At 42.2% G+C, this 13,899-nt stretch overlaps 2 protein-coding genes and 1 pseudogene across 2 annotated transcripts; 1 reads left to right on the top strand and 2 right to left on the bottom strand.

Annotated features, from left to right (window-relative positions):
• Nucleotides 1–2,804: 2,804 nt before the first annotated feature.
• Nucleotides 2,805–3,903, top strand: LOC123489774 (zinc finger protein 135-like; the record flags this gene model as incomplete). The annotated part of the gene is made up of 1 exon (XM_045220172.1): nucleotides 2,805–3,903. A coding segment is annotated over one exon (864 nt), but the record flags the coding sequence as incomplete, so codon positions are not given.
• A 2,184-nt stretch (nucleotides 3,904–6,087) lies between these two features.
• Nucleotides 6,088–7,107, bottom strand: LOC123489773 (annotated as a pseudogene).
• Nucleotides 7,021–13,745, bottom strand: LOC123489771 (zinc finger protein 771-like). The gene is made up of 2 exons (XM_045220170.1): nucleotides 13,308–13,745; nucleotides 7,021–7,226 (listed from the first exon to the last, which is right to left on the bottom strand). The coding sequence occupies exons 1-2, from the start codon at nucleotides 13,489–13,491 to the stop codon at nucleotides 7,117–7,119; spliced, it is 294 nt and encodes a 97-aa protein (XP_045076105.1). The 5' UTR covers nucleotides 13,492–13,745; the 3' UTR covers nucleotides 7,021–7,116.
• Nucleotides 13,746–13,899: the final 154 nt, after the last annotated feature.

The raw sequence follows: 13,899 nt of genomic DNA, 5'->3' as shown, positions 1-13,899 counted from the left end.
AGGACCTCTATACCAGGCGGTGTCAGAGGAAGGCCCTCAAAATTGTCAAAGACTCCAGCCACCCTAGTCATAGACTGTTCTCTCTGCTACCGCACGGCAAGCGGTACCGGAGTGCCAAGTCTAGGTCCAAAAGACTTCTCAACGGCTTCTACCCCCAAGCCATAAGACTCCTGAACAGCTAATCATGGCTACCCAGACTATTTGCACTGCCCCCCACCCCATCTTTTTACTCTGCTGCTACTCTGTTAATTATTTATGCATAGTCACTTTAAATCTACCCACATGTACATATTAGTTCAACTACCTCAACTAGCCGGTGCCCCCCGCACATTGACTCTGCACCGGTACCCCCCTGTATATATAGCCTCCCTACTGTTATTTTATTTTACTTCTGCTCTTTTTTTCTCAACACTTTTTTTGTTGTTGTTTTATTTTACTTTTTTTATTAAAAATAAATGCACTGTTGGTTAAGGGCTGTAAGTAAGCATTTCACTGTAATGTCTGCACCTGTTGTATTCGGCACATGTGGCCAATAAAATTTGATTTGATTTGATTTATATAAAAATAGCTGATTAGCACAGGTGGCGGCATATGTCTTCTGTAAACAAGCGCTGTAACATGGAGATATGAACACTAACCCTATAAAGGTGGGTAGTAATTTACTGTTTAAAAATAAATATAAAGTATTTCTCGCTGATATGAAAGCTACGTTCCTTATGCTTCCAAAACAGTACCGCTGCGATGCGTGTTAATGTGTAGAGCATCGGGGCTCTTAACAACACTCCCCCGATCAGAAGATACTACCGTCAATAGGCACAAAAGTAGTGAGTGTCTATCCATGGGGTCAGCCTAGTCCATGGGGTCAGCCTAGTCCATGGGGTCAGCCTAGTCCATGGGGTCAGCCTAGTCCATGGGGTCAGCCTAGTCCATGGGGTCAGCCTAGTCCATGTGGTCAGCCTAGTCCATGGGGTCAGCCTAGTCCATGGGGCCCATTCATAGATGCTAACTACTTTTAGTGCCTATTGAAGATAGTATCTACTTTACTGGGGAGTTTTGTTTTGAAAGATTATTTCTCGCTGATATGAAAGATAAGGGCCATATGTCTCGAAAACCACTTCGCAGGCGATGATTATTTACATTTATAAATCTTAAAACACAGCGCCAGGATTGTAGTTCGGACGGAGCCAGCCATGGGCGAAACTAACCGAGAGCTGTATATATCTATAATTTATTTTAAACAGATGGATTCCCTAAACTGTTCGTTCGTCGATTATTTATCACACACGGATAATTTATTGGCCAGAGAGAGTATTTTAATGATAATATATAATACAGATAATCTGTCGGCCAGAGAGAGCGCGCAGCTCTCAAACAGGTTGTTGTGTGGAGCAGCTCGGCCTTAACTGAAAGTTACGTTCCAAGTTATGATCTACCAGTAAATGCTAAGGCTAGAATGTAAAAAAATATTAACTTTTATTAATTCAGGGTAGCCCAATTGAGACCAGTGTCTCATTTACAATAGTGCCCTAAGGACATTATTTCCATCAATACTACAACAACAACAACAAGACAGCTATAAATACATTACATCAGGTTATTACAACAAGTTATAATAATCAATTGAAACAATCACACCAGTGAATTCATTTAACATTTTAAACTAACCTATCGGCACCAGGGAATTTGTTTTGTAAGGTATTCCATAACTGTGGTGCGTTAAAACTAAAGGCGGATTTACCAAACTTTGTGGAGACAAGCGGGACCTCAAGAGTTAAACAACCCTGCGAACGGGTTTGGTATCTCATGTTGTTATATTTCAACAGGGAAGTGAGGTATGTTGGAAGCTTGTGGAGCAGAGCTTTGTAAACAAGAAGGGAGTAATGAATTGATCGACGGGACTTTAGTGACGTCCAGCTGACCTTCTGATACAGGATGCAGTGATGAGTATTACAACTGTCACCTGTAATAAAGCGAAGGGCGCTATGGTAGACACCATCCAATGGTTTAAGAGTAGTGGCTGCTGCATTCTGGTAAATGGTGTCACCATAGTCAAGAATGGCAGGAAGTTGTAATCTGCTTCCTGCTGTTGGTGGAGAGCCAAGATAATCTGCTTCCTGCTGTTGGTGGAGAGACAAGATCATCTACTTCCTGCTGTTGGTGGAGAGACAAGATAATCTACTTCCTGCTGTTCGTGGCGAGACAAGATCATCTACTTCCTGCTGTTGGTGGAGAGGCAGATCTATTTCTAAAAAGAAGCCTACTTTACATTGGAGCTTTTTAACTAGCTCATCAGTATGTTTTTGTAAAATCTAGATCTTTATCAATCCAAACGCCCGGATATTTATAGCCGGAACCCAGTCGATGAAAGAACCATCCAATGAGTGAATATGTAGGCCATCTGAGACGTTTTTACTATCACTGTTGTGGTTGTCTCACCTAGCTGCCTTAAGATGGATGCACTAACTGCATGTTGCTCTGGATAGTGACCATACTATTCCCTTAAAGCCACACACTAAAATACATGGGCAATGCAAATGTAAACAATAGAGCAAATGCATCACATGCAAAGAGCACTTGACTGTAAGTCTCTCTGGATAAGAGGGTCTGCTAAATGACTCAAATAGAAATGGATGTGGAGATTTCATTCAGGTCTCCCTGTTTAACCACTCTGTTTGTCTTTGGCAGAAGAGAGACCAGACTCAGAGGAACCAGAGACGTCTGAACCAGCGAGACGACACCACTGTTCCCAGTGTGGAAAGAGTTTTACCCATTTAGGGTACCTTCAAAACCATAAGAGAACACACACAGGGGAGAAGCCTTACAACTGCTCTCAGTGTGGAAAGAGTTTTACCCAGTTAGGGCACCTTCAAAACCATAAGAGAACACACACAGGGGAGAAGCCTTTCCAATGCTCCCAGTGTGGAAAGAGATTTATCCAGTTAGGGAACCTTCAAAACCATAAGAGAACACACACAGGGGAGAAGCCTTACAACTGCTCTCAGTGTGGAAAGAGTTTTACCCAGTTAGGGAGCCTTCAAAACCATAAGAGAACACACACAGGGGAGAAGCCTTACAACTGCTCTCAGTGTGGAAAGAGTTTTACCCATTTAGGGAGCCTTCAAAACCATAAGAGAACACACACAGGGGAGAAGCCTTACAACTGCTCTCAGTGTGGAAAGAGTTTTACCCATTTAGGGAGCCTTCAAAACCATAAGAGAACACACACAGGGGAGAAGCCTTACAACTGCTCTCAGTGTGGAAAGAGTTTTACCCGATTTGGGAACCTAAAATCGCATGAGAAAAGACACACAGGAGATAAGCCTTACCACTGCTCACATTGTGAAAAGAGTTTTGCACGGTTAGGCACCCTTAAACTACATAAAAGAATACACACAGGGGAAAAACCATTCCAATGCTCTCAGTGTGGAAATACATTTTCCCGATCAGGGGACCTGACATCACATGAGCGAATACACACAGGGGAAAAGCCTTACCACTGTTCCCATTGTGAAAAGAGTTTCAGCTGGTCAGGGCAACTGAAAGAGCATGAGAGAACACACACAGGAGAGAAGCTTTTTCAATGCTCTCAGTGTGCAAAGTGTTTTGCTCAATTAAGGAGCCTGAAAAGTCATGAGAGAACACACACAAGAGAAAAGCCTTTCCAATGATCTCAGTGTGGAAAGGGTTTTACCCGGTTAGGGTACCTGAAAACACGAGGTGACACACAAAGGAGGGTAGCCTCACCTCTGCTCCCAGTGTGGAAAGTTTTACCCAATTAAGGGTCCTGAAAGAGCAGAATACATACTCTTCATGTCACTACTCATTTGTCAGAGGACCTGAAATCATATGAGAGAAAAGAGGCTGTGTTCTGACATTTTTGACTGAAATATATTTTGATTTGTTAAACACTTTCTTGGTTGTGTTATTTCATAATTATGATGTCTTCACTATTATTCTACAATGTAGAAAATAGTACAAATAAATAAAAACCCTTGAATGAGTAGGTGTGTCCAACCTTTGACTGGTACTGCATATTAAATCATACTCACAAATATGGCTACATTTTTTGTCTGTCTTTATCTTGAGGCATGGTCAAATCGAACATCAGATTTAATCAAATTAAATGTGTTTTGATTATAAACTTTGATTGATTGGTTATAAACTCTTAGCTAATGTTCATTCTATATAATGTGGATATTTCAAAATGTAAATGAACAAATAGATTATTATAATTTGCATTTCTTGATTCTAACCTTCAAACCTCTTTAATTTAGTTGTATTTCATTAAGTTAATTTGTGTACTAGTCATCAAGATAAAGGAGTATGAAACTGTGATTACTTGTTCTGATAACAGTTTTACATGTTAATCATTAGGACGCTCTCTATCCCAGGGCGACTTACAGAAGCAATTAGAGTTCAGTTCCTTGCTCAAGGGCACAAAGACAGATTTATCAGCTAGTCGGCCGGGGATTGAACCATCAACCTTTTCGGTTACTGGCCCAACGCCAGGTTACCTGCCGCACTAAAGTCTTTCCTCGATTCCTCGCATCCTCATTGGAGGAGAGTTCTGAGGGTGATGATCTCCTCCAATGAGACCTGAGAGAGGTGCACAGAGAGGACAGAAATCAAGGAAAGACCTGAGATATTCACCCTAGTAGATAGCCGTTCTACCGATAGGGAATGGAACCTCTAAAACAGTCACAATCTCAGGTCAATCCAAGTAACATTTCAGGCCCGCCTAACCCCACAGTTTAAAAACATACAATGACATGAGGACATCCAGAGTTTTTAAGGGATAGTTTAAGAACACTGATGTTTTGCTACAGAGGCCAACCGAGAAAACATTTTTAAAACAGGCTTCAAAATCAACAATCATACACTACATGACCAAAAGTATGTGGACACCTGCTCATCGAACATCTCATTCCCAAAATCAATGGTATTAATATGGAATTGGTCCCCCTTTGCTCTATAACAGCCTCCACTCTTCTGGGAAAGCTTTCCACTAGATGTTGGAACATTGCTGCTGGGACTTACCTCCATTCAGCCACAAGAACATTAGTGAGGTCGGGCAGGTAGCGTTCTCCTGGCAGCCGCCAAACCCAGATTCATCCGTCGGACTGCCAGATGGTGAAGCGTGATTCATCACTCCAGAGAACGCGTTTCTACTGCTCCAGAGTCCAATGGCGGTGAGCTTTACACCACTCCAGCCGACGCTTGGCATTGCGCACGGTGATCTTAGGCTTTCCTCGGTTGCAACACTCACTACCAAGTTCCAAACTGCCACTGGAAGCAACATCAGCACAAGTGTTCGTCGGGAGCTTCATTAAATAGGTTTCCATGGCCGAGCAGACGCTCACAAGCCTAAGACTTGAGATAGTGACTGTTTTAGAGGTTCCATTCCCCATCGGTAGAACAGCTATCTACTAGGGTGAATATCTCAGGTATTTCCTTGATTTCTGGCATCCTCTCTGTGCACCTTCTCAGGTCGCATTGGAGGAGAAGATCACCTCAGATCTGATTTTCTCCTCCTATGAGTTTTGGGGAGTCGAGGAGGGAGGATGCAAGGGAAGACTTTAGGGTGACAGATAGTCTAGTGTTGGGCCAGTAACTGAAAGGTCGATGGTTCGAATCCCCCGGCCGACTAGCTGATAAATCTGTCTTTGTGTCCTTGAGCAAGGAACTTAACTCTTATTGCTCCTGTAAGTCGCCCTGGATAAGAGCGTCTGCTAAATGACTAACATGTAAAACTGTTATCAGAACAAGTAATCACAGTTTCATACTCCTTTATCTTGATGACTAGTACACAAATTAACTCAATGAATACAACTAAATTAAAGAGGTTTGAAGGTTATTGTTTAATTTACATTTGGAAATATCCACATTATAAAATTAACATCTAGCTAATAGTTTATATCCAATCAATCCAAGTTTATAATCAAAACCAAATACACCTTTCATTTGGTTAAATCTGATTTTAGATATGACCATGTCTGGAGATGAAAAAATCAAATCAAATGTAGGCCATATTTGTGAGTATGATTTAATACATACAATTAGATTTCATGACAAAAACACATTCTCAGTCAAAACCATGTCAGAAAACAGCCTCTCTTTTCTCTCATGTGATTTCAGGTCCTCTGAAAATGTCTCTCCACAATGAGTAGAGTGACATGAAGAGTATGTATTCTCTCATGCACTTTCAGGACCCTTAATTGGGTAAAACTCTTTCCACACTGGGAGCAGAGGTGAGGCTACCCTCCTTTGTGTGTCACCACATGTGTTTTCAGGTACCCTAACCGGGTAAAACTCTTTCCACATTGAGAGCATTGGAAAGGCTTCTCTCCTGTGTGTATTCTCTCATGTGTTCTCAGGTTCCCTAACCGGGTAAAACTCTTTCCACACTGAGAGCATTTGAAAGGCTTATCTCCTGTGTGAGTCATCTCATGCGTTTTCAGGCTCCGCAACTGGGTAAAATCCTTTCCACACTGCGAGCATTGGAAAGGCTTTTCTCCTGTGTGTGTTCTCTCATGCTCTTTCATTTGCCCTGACCAGCTGAAACTCTTTTCACAATGGGAACAGTGGTAAGGCTTTTCCCCTGTGTGTATTCTCTCATGTGATTTCAGGTCCCCTGATCGGGAAAATGTATTTCCACACTGAGAGCATTGGAATGGTTTTTCCCCTGTGTGTATTCTCTTATGAACTTTCAGTTGTGTTGACTCGATAAATCTCTTTCCACACTGGGAGCATTGGTAAGGCTTATCTCCTGTGTGTCGCCTCTCATGCATTTTTAGGGTTGCCTAAATGGGTAAAACTCTTTCCACACTGAGAGCATTGGAATGGTTTTTCCCCTGTGTGTATTCTCTTATGAACTTTCAGTTGTGTTGACTCGATAAATCTCTTTCCACACTGGGAGCATTGGTAAGGCTTATCTCCTGTGTGTCGTCTCTCATGCATTTTTAGGTTGCCTAAATGGGTAAAACTCTTTCCACACTGAGAGCATTGGAATGGTTTTTCCCCTGTGTGTATTCTCTTATGAACTTTCAGTTGTGTTGACTCGATAAATCTCTTTCCACACTGGGAGCATTGGTAAGGCTTATCTCCTGTGTGTCGTCTCTAATGCATTTTTAGGTTCCCTAAATGGGTAAAACTCTTCCCACACTGGGAACAGTGGTGTCGTCTCGCTGGTTCAGATGTCTCTGGTTCCTCTGAGTCTGGTCTCTCTTCTGCCAAAGACAAACAGAGTGGTTAAACAGGGAGACCTGAATGAAATCTCCACATACATTTCTATTTGAGTCATTTAGCAGACCCTCTTATCCAGAGAGACTTACAGTCAAGTGCTCTTTGCATGTGATGCATTTGCTTTATTGTTTACATTTGCATTGCCCATGTATTTTAGTGTGTGGCTTTAAGGGAATAGTACGGTCACTATCCAGAGCAACTTGCAGTTAGTGCATCCATCTTAAGGCAGCTAGGTGAGACAACCACAACAGTGATAGTAAATACATTTTCCCTCAATGAAGTAGCACATGATTTGGTCACAGTAATTTTTGGGATAATTTTTTTAATAATTAATAATGGCCTGGCCTGTTTCCCATAATAGAACCAGGCTAATAATGACTAGCCATCTTTTAAACTAGCATTACATTGTGTTCTTCCATTTATTTGGATAGATGTACTGTAGCAGCAAAGAAAATAATGCGGGGAGAAGGACTGATTCTTTTCCAGGTTTTTGCTTTTTTCAAAATCACACTTTAAAAAAAGAAAAACAACTAAATTGGATGTTCTAAGTCCACAACCGTTTTGTGTGTAGTTACCTTTAAATTCAAGTGCCACCAGCCAGACAGTCGTGTTTGTCTAGCAGTGTTTCTGTAGCGTAGTTGTGATGGGAGTTTTCAAAACAAAATGGCCACGGAATTGACGCAAATAATCCCGATTCTGCCAGGTAGTCATAGCCTACTTTGTAGTTACCTTTTAATTGCCTTTCCGTCTCCCCGAAGACATTAGCGTCGCTAACGGCGACACAAAGTGGTAGACATATAGGCCCTATGCATAACGCACACACAGGGCTCAACATTCAGGTACACAGGGCTCAACATTCAGGTACACAGGGCTCAACATTCAGGGACACAGGGCTCAACATTCAGGGACACAGGGCTCAACATTCAGGTACACAGGGCTCAACATTCAGGGACACAGGGCTCAACATTCAGGTACACAGGGCTCAACATTCCAGGTACACAGGGCTCAACATTCAGGTACACAGGGCTCAACATTCAGGGACACAGGGGCTCAACATTCAGGTACACAGGGCTCAACATTCAGGGACACAGGGCTCAACATTCAGGTACACAGGGCTCAACATTCAGGTACACATGGCTCAACATTCAGGGACACAGGGCTCAACATTCAGGGACACAGGGCTCAACATTCAGGTACACAGGGCTCAACATTCAGGTACACAGGGCTCAACATTCAGGGACACAGGGCTCAACATTCAGGTACACAGGGCTCAACATTCAGGGACACAGGGCTCAACATTCAGGGACACAGGGCTCAACATTCAGGGACACAGGGCTCAACATTCAGGGACACAGGGCTCAACATTCAGGGACACAGGGCTCAACATTCAGGGACACAGGGCTCAACATTCAGGGACACAGGGCTCAACATTCAGGTACACGGGGCTCAACATTCAGGGACACAGGGCTCAACATTCAGGTACACAGGGCTCAACATTCAGGGACACAGGGCTCAACATTCAGGGACACAGGGCTCAACATTCAGGGACACAGGGCTCAACATTCAGGGACACAGGGCTCAACATTCAGGGACACAGGGCTCAACATTCAGGGACACAGGGCTCAACATTCAGGGACACAGGGCTCAACATTCAGGTACACAGGGCTCAACATTCAGGGACACAGGGCTCAACATTCAGGGACACAGGGCTCAACATTCAGGGACACAGGGCTCAACATTCAGGTACACAGGGCTCAACATTCAGGGACACAGGGCTCAAAATTCAGGGACATTTGCTCAACATTCAGGTACATTTGCTCAACATTCAGGTACACAGGGCTCAACATTCAGGTACACAGGGCTCAACATTCAGGGACACAGGGCTCAACATTCAGGTACACAGGGCTCAACATTCAGGGACACAGGGCTCAACATTCAGGGACACAGGGCTCAAAATTCAGGGACATTTGCTCAACATTCAGGTACATTTGCTCAACATTCAGGTACACAGGGCTCAACATTCAGGTACACAGGGCTCAACATTCAGGGACACAGGGCTCAACATTCAGGGACACAGGGCTCAACATTCAGGGACACAGGGCTCAACATTCAGGTATATTTGCTCAACATTCAGGTATATTTGCTCAACATTCAGGTACATTTGCTCAACATTCAGGTACATTTGCTCAACATTCAGGTACATTTGCTCAACATTCAGGTACATTTGCTCAACATTCAGGTACATTTGCTCAACATTCAGGTACATTTGCTCAACATTCAGGTATATTTGCCAGTGGCAGACTGGGCCAGCACCAACTGTAATTTACTGGCCTGAATAAAAAATGTAAAACTGTCCGACAAGATCTGACAGGAAAGTGAATGATGCGTGCAACATTTCAATAGCAGATGATTTTATCTTTCATTTACAGGCTGAGCAAGTAGCCTATACAGGGTTCATACAGACATTGGCAAGTCAAATTCAAGGATTTAATTGTAATTTAAGGACCTACATGTTATGTTTAATTGTTGTAATAGCCTGTAGGAGAACAAAAATCTATGTATCTATTTATTTGCCTAGTCAATGGCATTATGCATTAACGTTCACATAATTAACATTGTAAAACATGTCAGAATAATGTGGGCCTGACTAAATAGACAGCATGATCCCCACACAAACACACTGATGAAGTCTGTCCATGTGGTAGTAGTCTCGCCATTTGAGATGTTAAAGAGTTATCGAGGTGTTATTGTGTCATGTTTTAAAATGAGAAAGCGACCAAAAACCGGCTTCCCTTTGTAATGGAACGCTTTGTATGGAAAACGACGTCAACATTCGATGTTGTCTCACTCATAATAACCGCACAACAAGCGCAACACCCTTCAATTGAAACGGCGGGAAACAAAAACGTTTTTCTTCGAAGATATGGTTGTGTATGCCATTGCACCAACTGTTGACCAAGCTTCAGTATGTTAGAGCTGAGATCTGATTACAGAAAGCCCTTGTTGATTTAAAACGTGTACTTAATGCAGGCAAAAGTAAATATGTTTTTCTCTAATTCACATAAAAATGTCTCAGATGGGCTACATATTCACTCATTGGATGGTTCTCTCATCGAGCAGGTTCCCGACTAAGTATCTGGGCGTTTGGATTGATAAAGATCTAGATTTTACAAAAACATACTGATGAGCTAGTTAGAAATGTAAAGTAGGCTTCTTTTTGAAGTAGATCTGCCTCTCCACCAACAGCAGGAAGTAGATTATCTTGTCTCGCCACCAACAGCAGGAAGTAGATTATCTTGCCTCTCCACCAACAGCATATTATCTTGGCTCTTCACGAACAGCAGGAAGTAGATTATCTTGTCTCTCCACCAACAGCAGGAAGTAGATTATCTTGCCTCTCCACCAACAGCATATTATCTTGGCTCTCCACCAACAGCAGGAAGCAGAATATCTTGGCTCTCCACCAACAGCAGGAAGCAGATTATCTTGGCTCTCCACCAACAGCAGGAAGTAGATGATCTTGCCTCTCCACCAACAGCAGATTATCTTGGCTCTCCACGAACAGCAGGAAGTAGATTATCTTGTCTCTCCACCAACAGCAGGAAGTAGATGATCTTGCCTCTCCACCAACAGCAGGAAGCAGATTACAACTTTCCTGACATTCTTGACTATGGTGACACCATTTACCAGAATGCAGCAGCCACTACTCTTAAACCATTGGATGGTGTCTACCTTAGCGCCCTTCGCTTTATTACAGGTGACAGTTGTAATACTCATCACTGCATCAGAAGGTCAGCTGGACGTCACTAAAGTCCCGTCCATCAATTCATTACTCCCTTCTTGTTTACAAAGCTCTGCTCCACAAGCTTCCAACATACCTCACTTCCCTGTTGAAATATAACAACATGAGATACCAAACCCCTTCGCAGGGTTGTTTAACTCTTGAGGTCCCGCTTGTCTCCACAAAGTTTGGTAAATCTGCCTTTAGTTTTAACGCACCACAGTTATGGAATACCTTACAAAACAAATTCCACCCGGGAATCCCTGGTGCCGATAGGTTAGTTTAAAATGTTAAATGAATTCACTGGTGTGCGATGGTTTCAATTGATTATTATAACTTGTTGTAATATATAATGCATTTATAGCGGTCTTGTAGTTATCTTTTTGTTGTTGTTGTATTGATGGATTTTTCTTTGTCCTCAGGGCACCATTCCATATGAGACACTGGTCTCCATTGGGCTACCCTGAATAATAAAAGGGGTGTAGTAATTAACCTTTTATTAAATATATATATTCTGACCGGGGGAGTGTTGTTAAGAGCCCCGATGCTCTATACATTACCTTTTATTAATATATATATTCTGACCGGGGGAGTGTTGTTAAGAGCCCCGATGCTCTACACATTAACACGCATCCCTTGCAGTACTGTTTTTGGAAACATAAGGAACGTAGCTTTCATATCAGCGAGAAATACTTTTATTTTATTTTTTAAACAGTAAATGACTACCCACCTTTATAGGGTTAGTGTTCATATCTCCATGTTACAGCGCTTGTTTACAGAAGACATATGCCGCCACCTGTGCTAATCAGCTATTTTTTATATATATATATGTTACCCCCTGGCAGCGTTAATAGAAAGCACAGCATTGATTTTTCACTGCTACGCAGACGATACACAACTTTACATTTCTGTGTGACCAGAGGATTTTTTTAGCTCAACGGATAAGTTATTAGACTGTATTAGTGATTTAAATACTTGGATGGCTCACAACTTCCTCCAGCTAAATCAAGACAAGACCGAGGTACTTATTGTTGGAGCCAAAGCACACAGAGAGAATCTGGCCGCACATTTTAATTCACGGGCAATAAAGATAAAACACCAGGTAAAAAAACCCAGGTGTTATTTTAGATTCTGAACTCAATTTTGAATCAGACATTAGGGATGTGACCAACATGGCTTTTTACCACCTGAGGAACATTGCCAAGGTGCGGCCGTTTCTCTCTCAGGCAGATACAGAGAGACTCATCCATGCTTTTATTACAAGCAGGCTTGACTACTGTAATGCTCTCCTGTCTGGTCTACCCAAGAAAGCCATTGGTCAACTGCAAAACATACAGAATGCTGGCAGCACGGGTACTGACCAAGACCAGACGGAGAGCACACACTACACCGGGTTTTAAGGTCTCTTCACTGGCTGCCTGTGAGTTTTAGAATTCCTTCTATTGGTTTTTAAATCAATCCACGATTGTGCACCCCAATACATGTCAGACTTTTAAGTTATATACCGAGAAGGTCCCTCAGGTCCTCTGGCACTGTCCTTTAAACTACCTCAAAGCCCAGGACCAAGAGGCATGGAGAGGCAGCCTTTAGTTATTATGCCCCCGGCCTCTGGAATAGCCAGAGAACCTGAGGGGGGCTGAAACTATGGTCATATTTAAAAGAGATTTTAAAACATATTTTTAGCGGTGCTTTTCCTTAGGGTGCTTTTTAGCCGTTCAGTTTTTGTTGTTATTTTTAGTTTTTTATCCTCTTATGTGTTGTGTAGTAAATATTTCAGTTTTATTCTCATTGTTTTTATTAGTTTTTTCCTGAGAAGGACATTGTATTGCACTCTATGTCTGAAATGTGCTGTATAAATAAGGCTTGATATGATTTGATTATTTAGCATGCTCCGAACACCTGTGTGTAAGCTAACTGGGGAGGAGGTTTAGTTCGTCAACTGGAGGCACACACAGTGTTTGGATCTGTGCAAAACTGCTACAGTAAATCTATCTTTTTAATTTGAAAGATTCTTTGTCGCTGATATGAACTATAAGGGGCATATGTTTCTAAAACCGTCAGAACACAGCGTTAGAATTGTAGTTTACATGGAGCCAAATGTGGGAGAATGTAATGGCTGAAAACCTTACATACAGAGAAGGGTTTTCGAAGAGCTAGGCTTTTATATTATTAATGTAAATGTCCATGTACCAATCGCAGATTGCCCCTTTAACAATTCCTACAGTACTGAACAACCTATTCATGTGTAGAAAGTCTGTGCCCTTGTTTTTAAGACAATACTCACTGGTGTTAATCAGATCTTCAGTCTCCTCTTCCTCTCCTTCCTCCTCCTTTTTCACTCCCAAAACGTCTTCCTCCTTCTCTTTTATTGAGATAGCCTCCTCTTCCTCTTTAAAAGGTTCATCCTCTTCTTTCACTATAACCTCTTCATCTTTAAATGTGATAGCCTCCTCTTCCTCCTTTTTCATTCTGAAAGCTTCTACCTCCTCTTCTTCCACTATGACAGGCTCTCTCCCCTCTTCCTCTTTCACTCTAAAATGTTCTTTCTCTTCTTTCACCTTAACATCCTCCTCTTCTTTCAATGTAATACCATCCTCTTCCTCCTTTATCGTTCTGAAAGCTTCTTCCTCTCCTGTCACTGTAATATTCTCCTCTTCTTCTTTTACGACAATGTTCAGCCCCAGAGCTTATTTCTCCATACAGCAGACCTCCTCTTCTTTAGCAGGGGAGGAGTAGTTTAGTGAGCTCATGGTCAGGGATGTAAGCTAGTTAGCTAGCTAGTTAGCATTAGCGACTAGCCTAGTGCTAGGCTCAGTATCAAATCAATCTTAACAAATTAGTAAATTGAACAAGCAAATTAACTTAACTAGTAGATA

Source organism: Coregonus clupeaformis, unplaced genomic scaffold, assembly GCF_020615455.1.
Source record: "Coregonus clupeaformis isolate EN_2021a unplaced genomic scaffold, ASM2061545v1 scaf3279, whole genome shotgun sequence".
NCBI classification, from domain to species: domain Eukaryota; kingdom Metazoa; phylum Chordata; class Actinopteri; order Salmoniformes; family Salmonidae; genus Coregonus; species Coregonus clupeaformis.
Note: the sequence above shows the minus strand (reverse complement) of the source record. Positions and strands in the feature narration are given on the sequence as shown.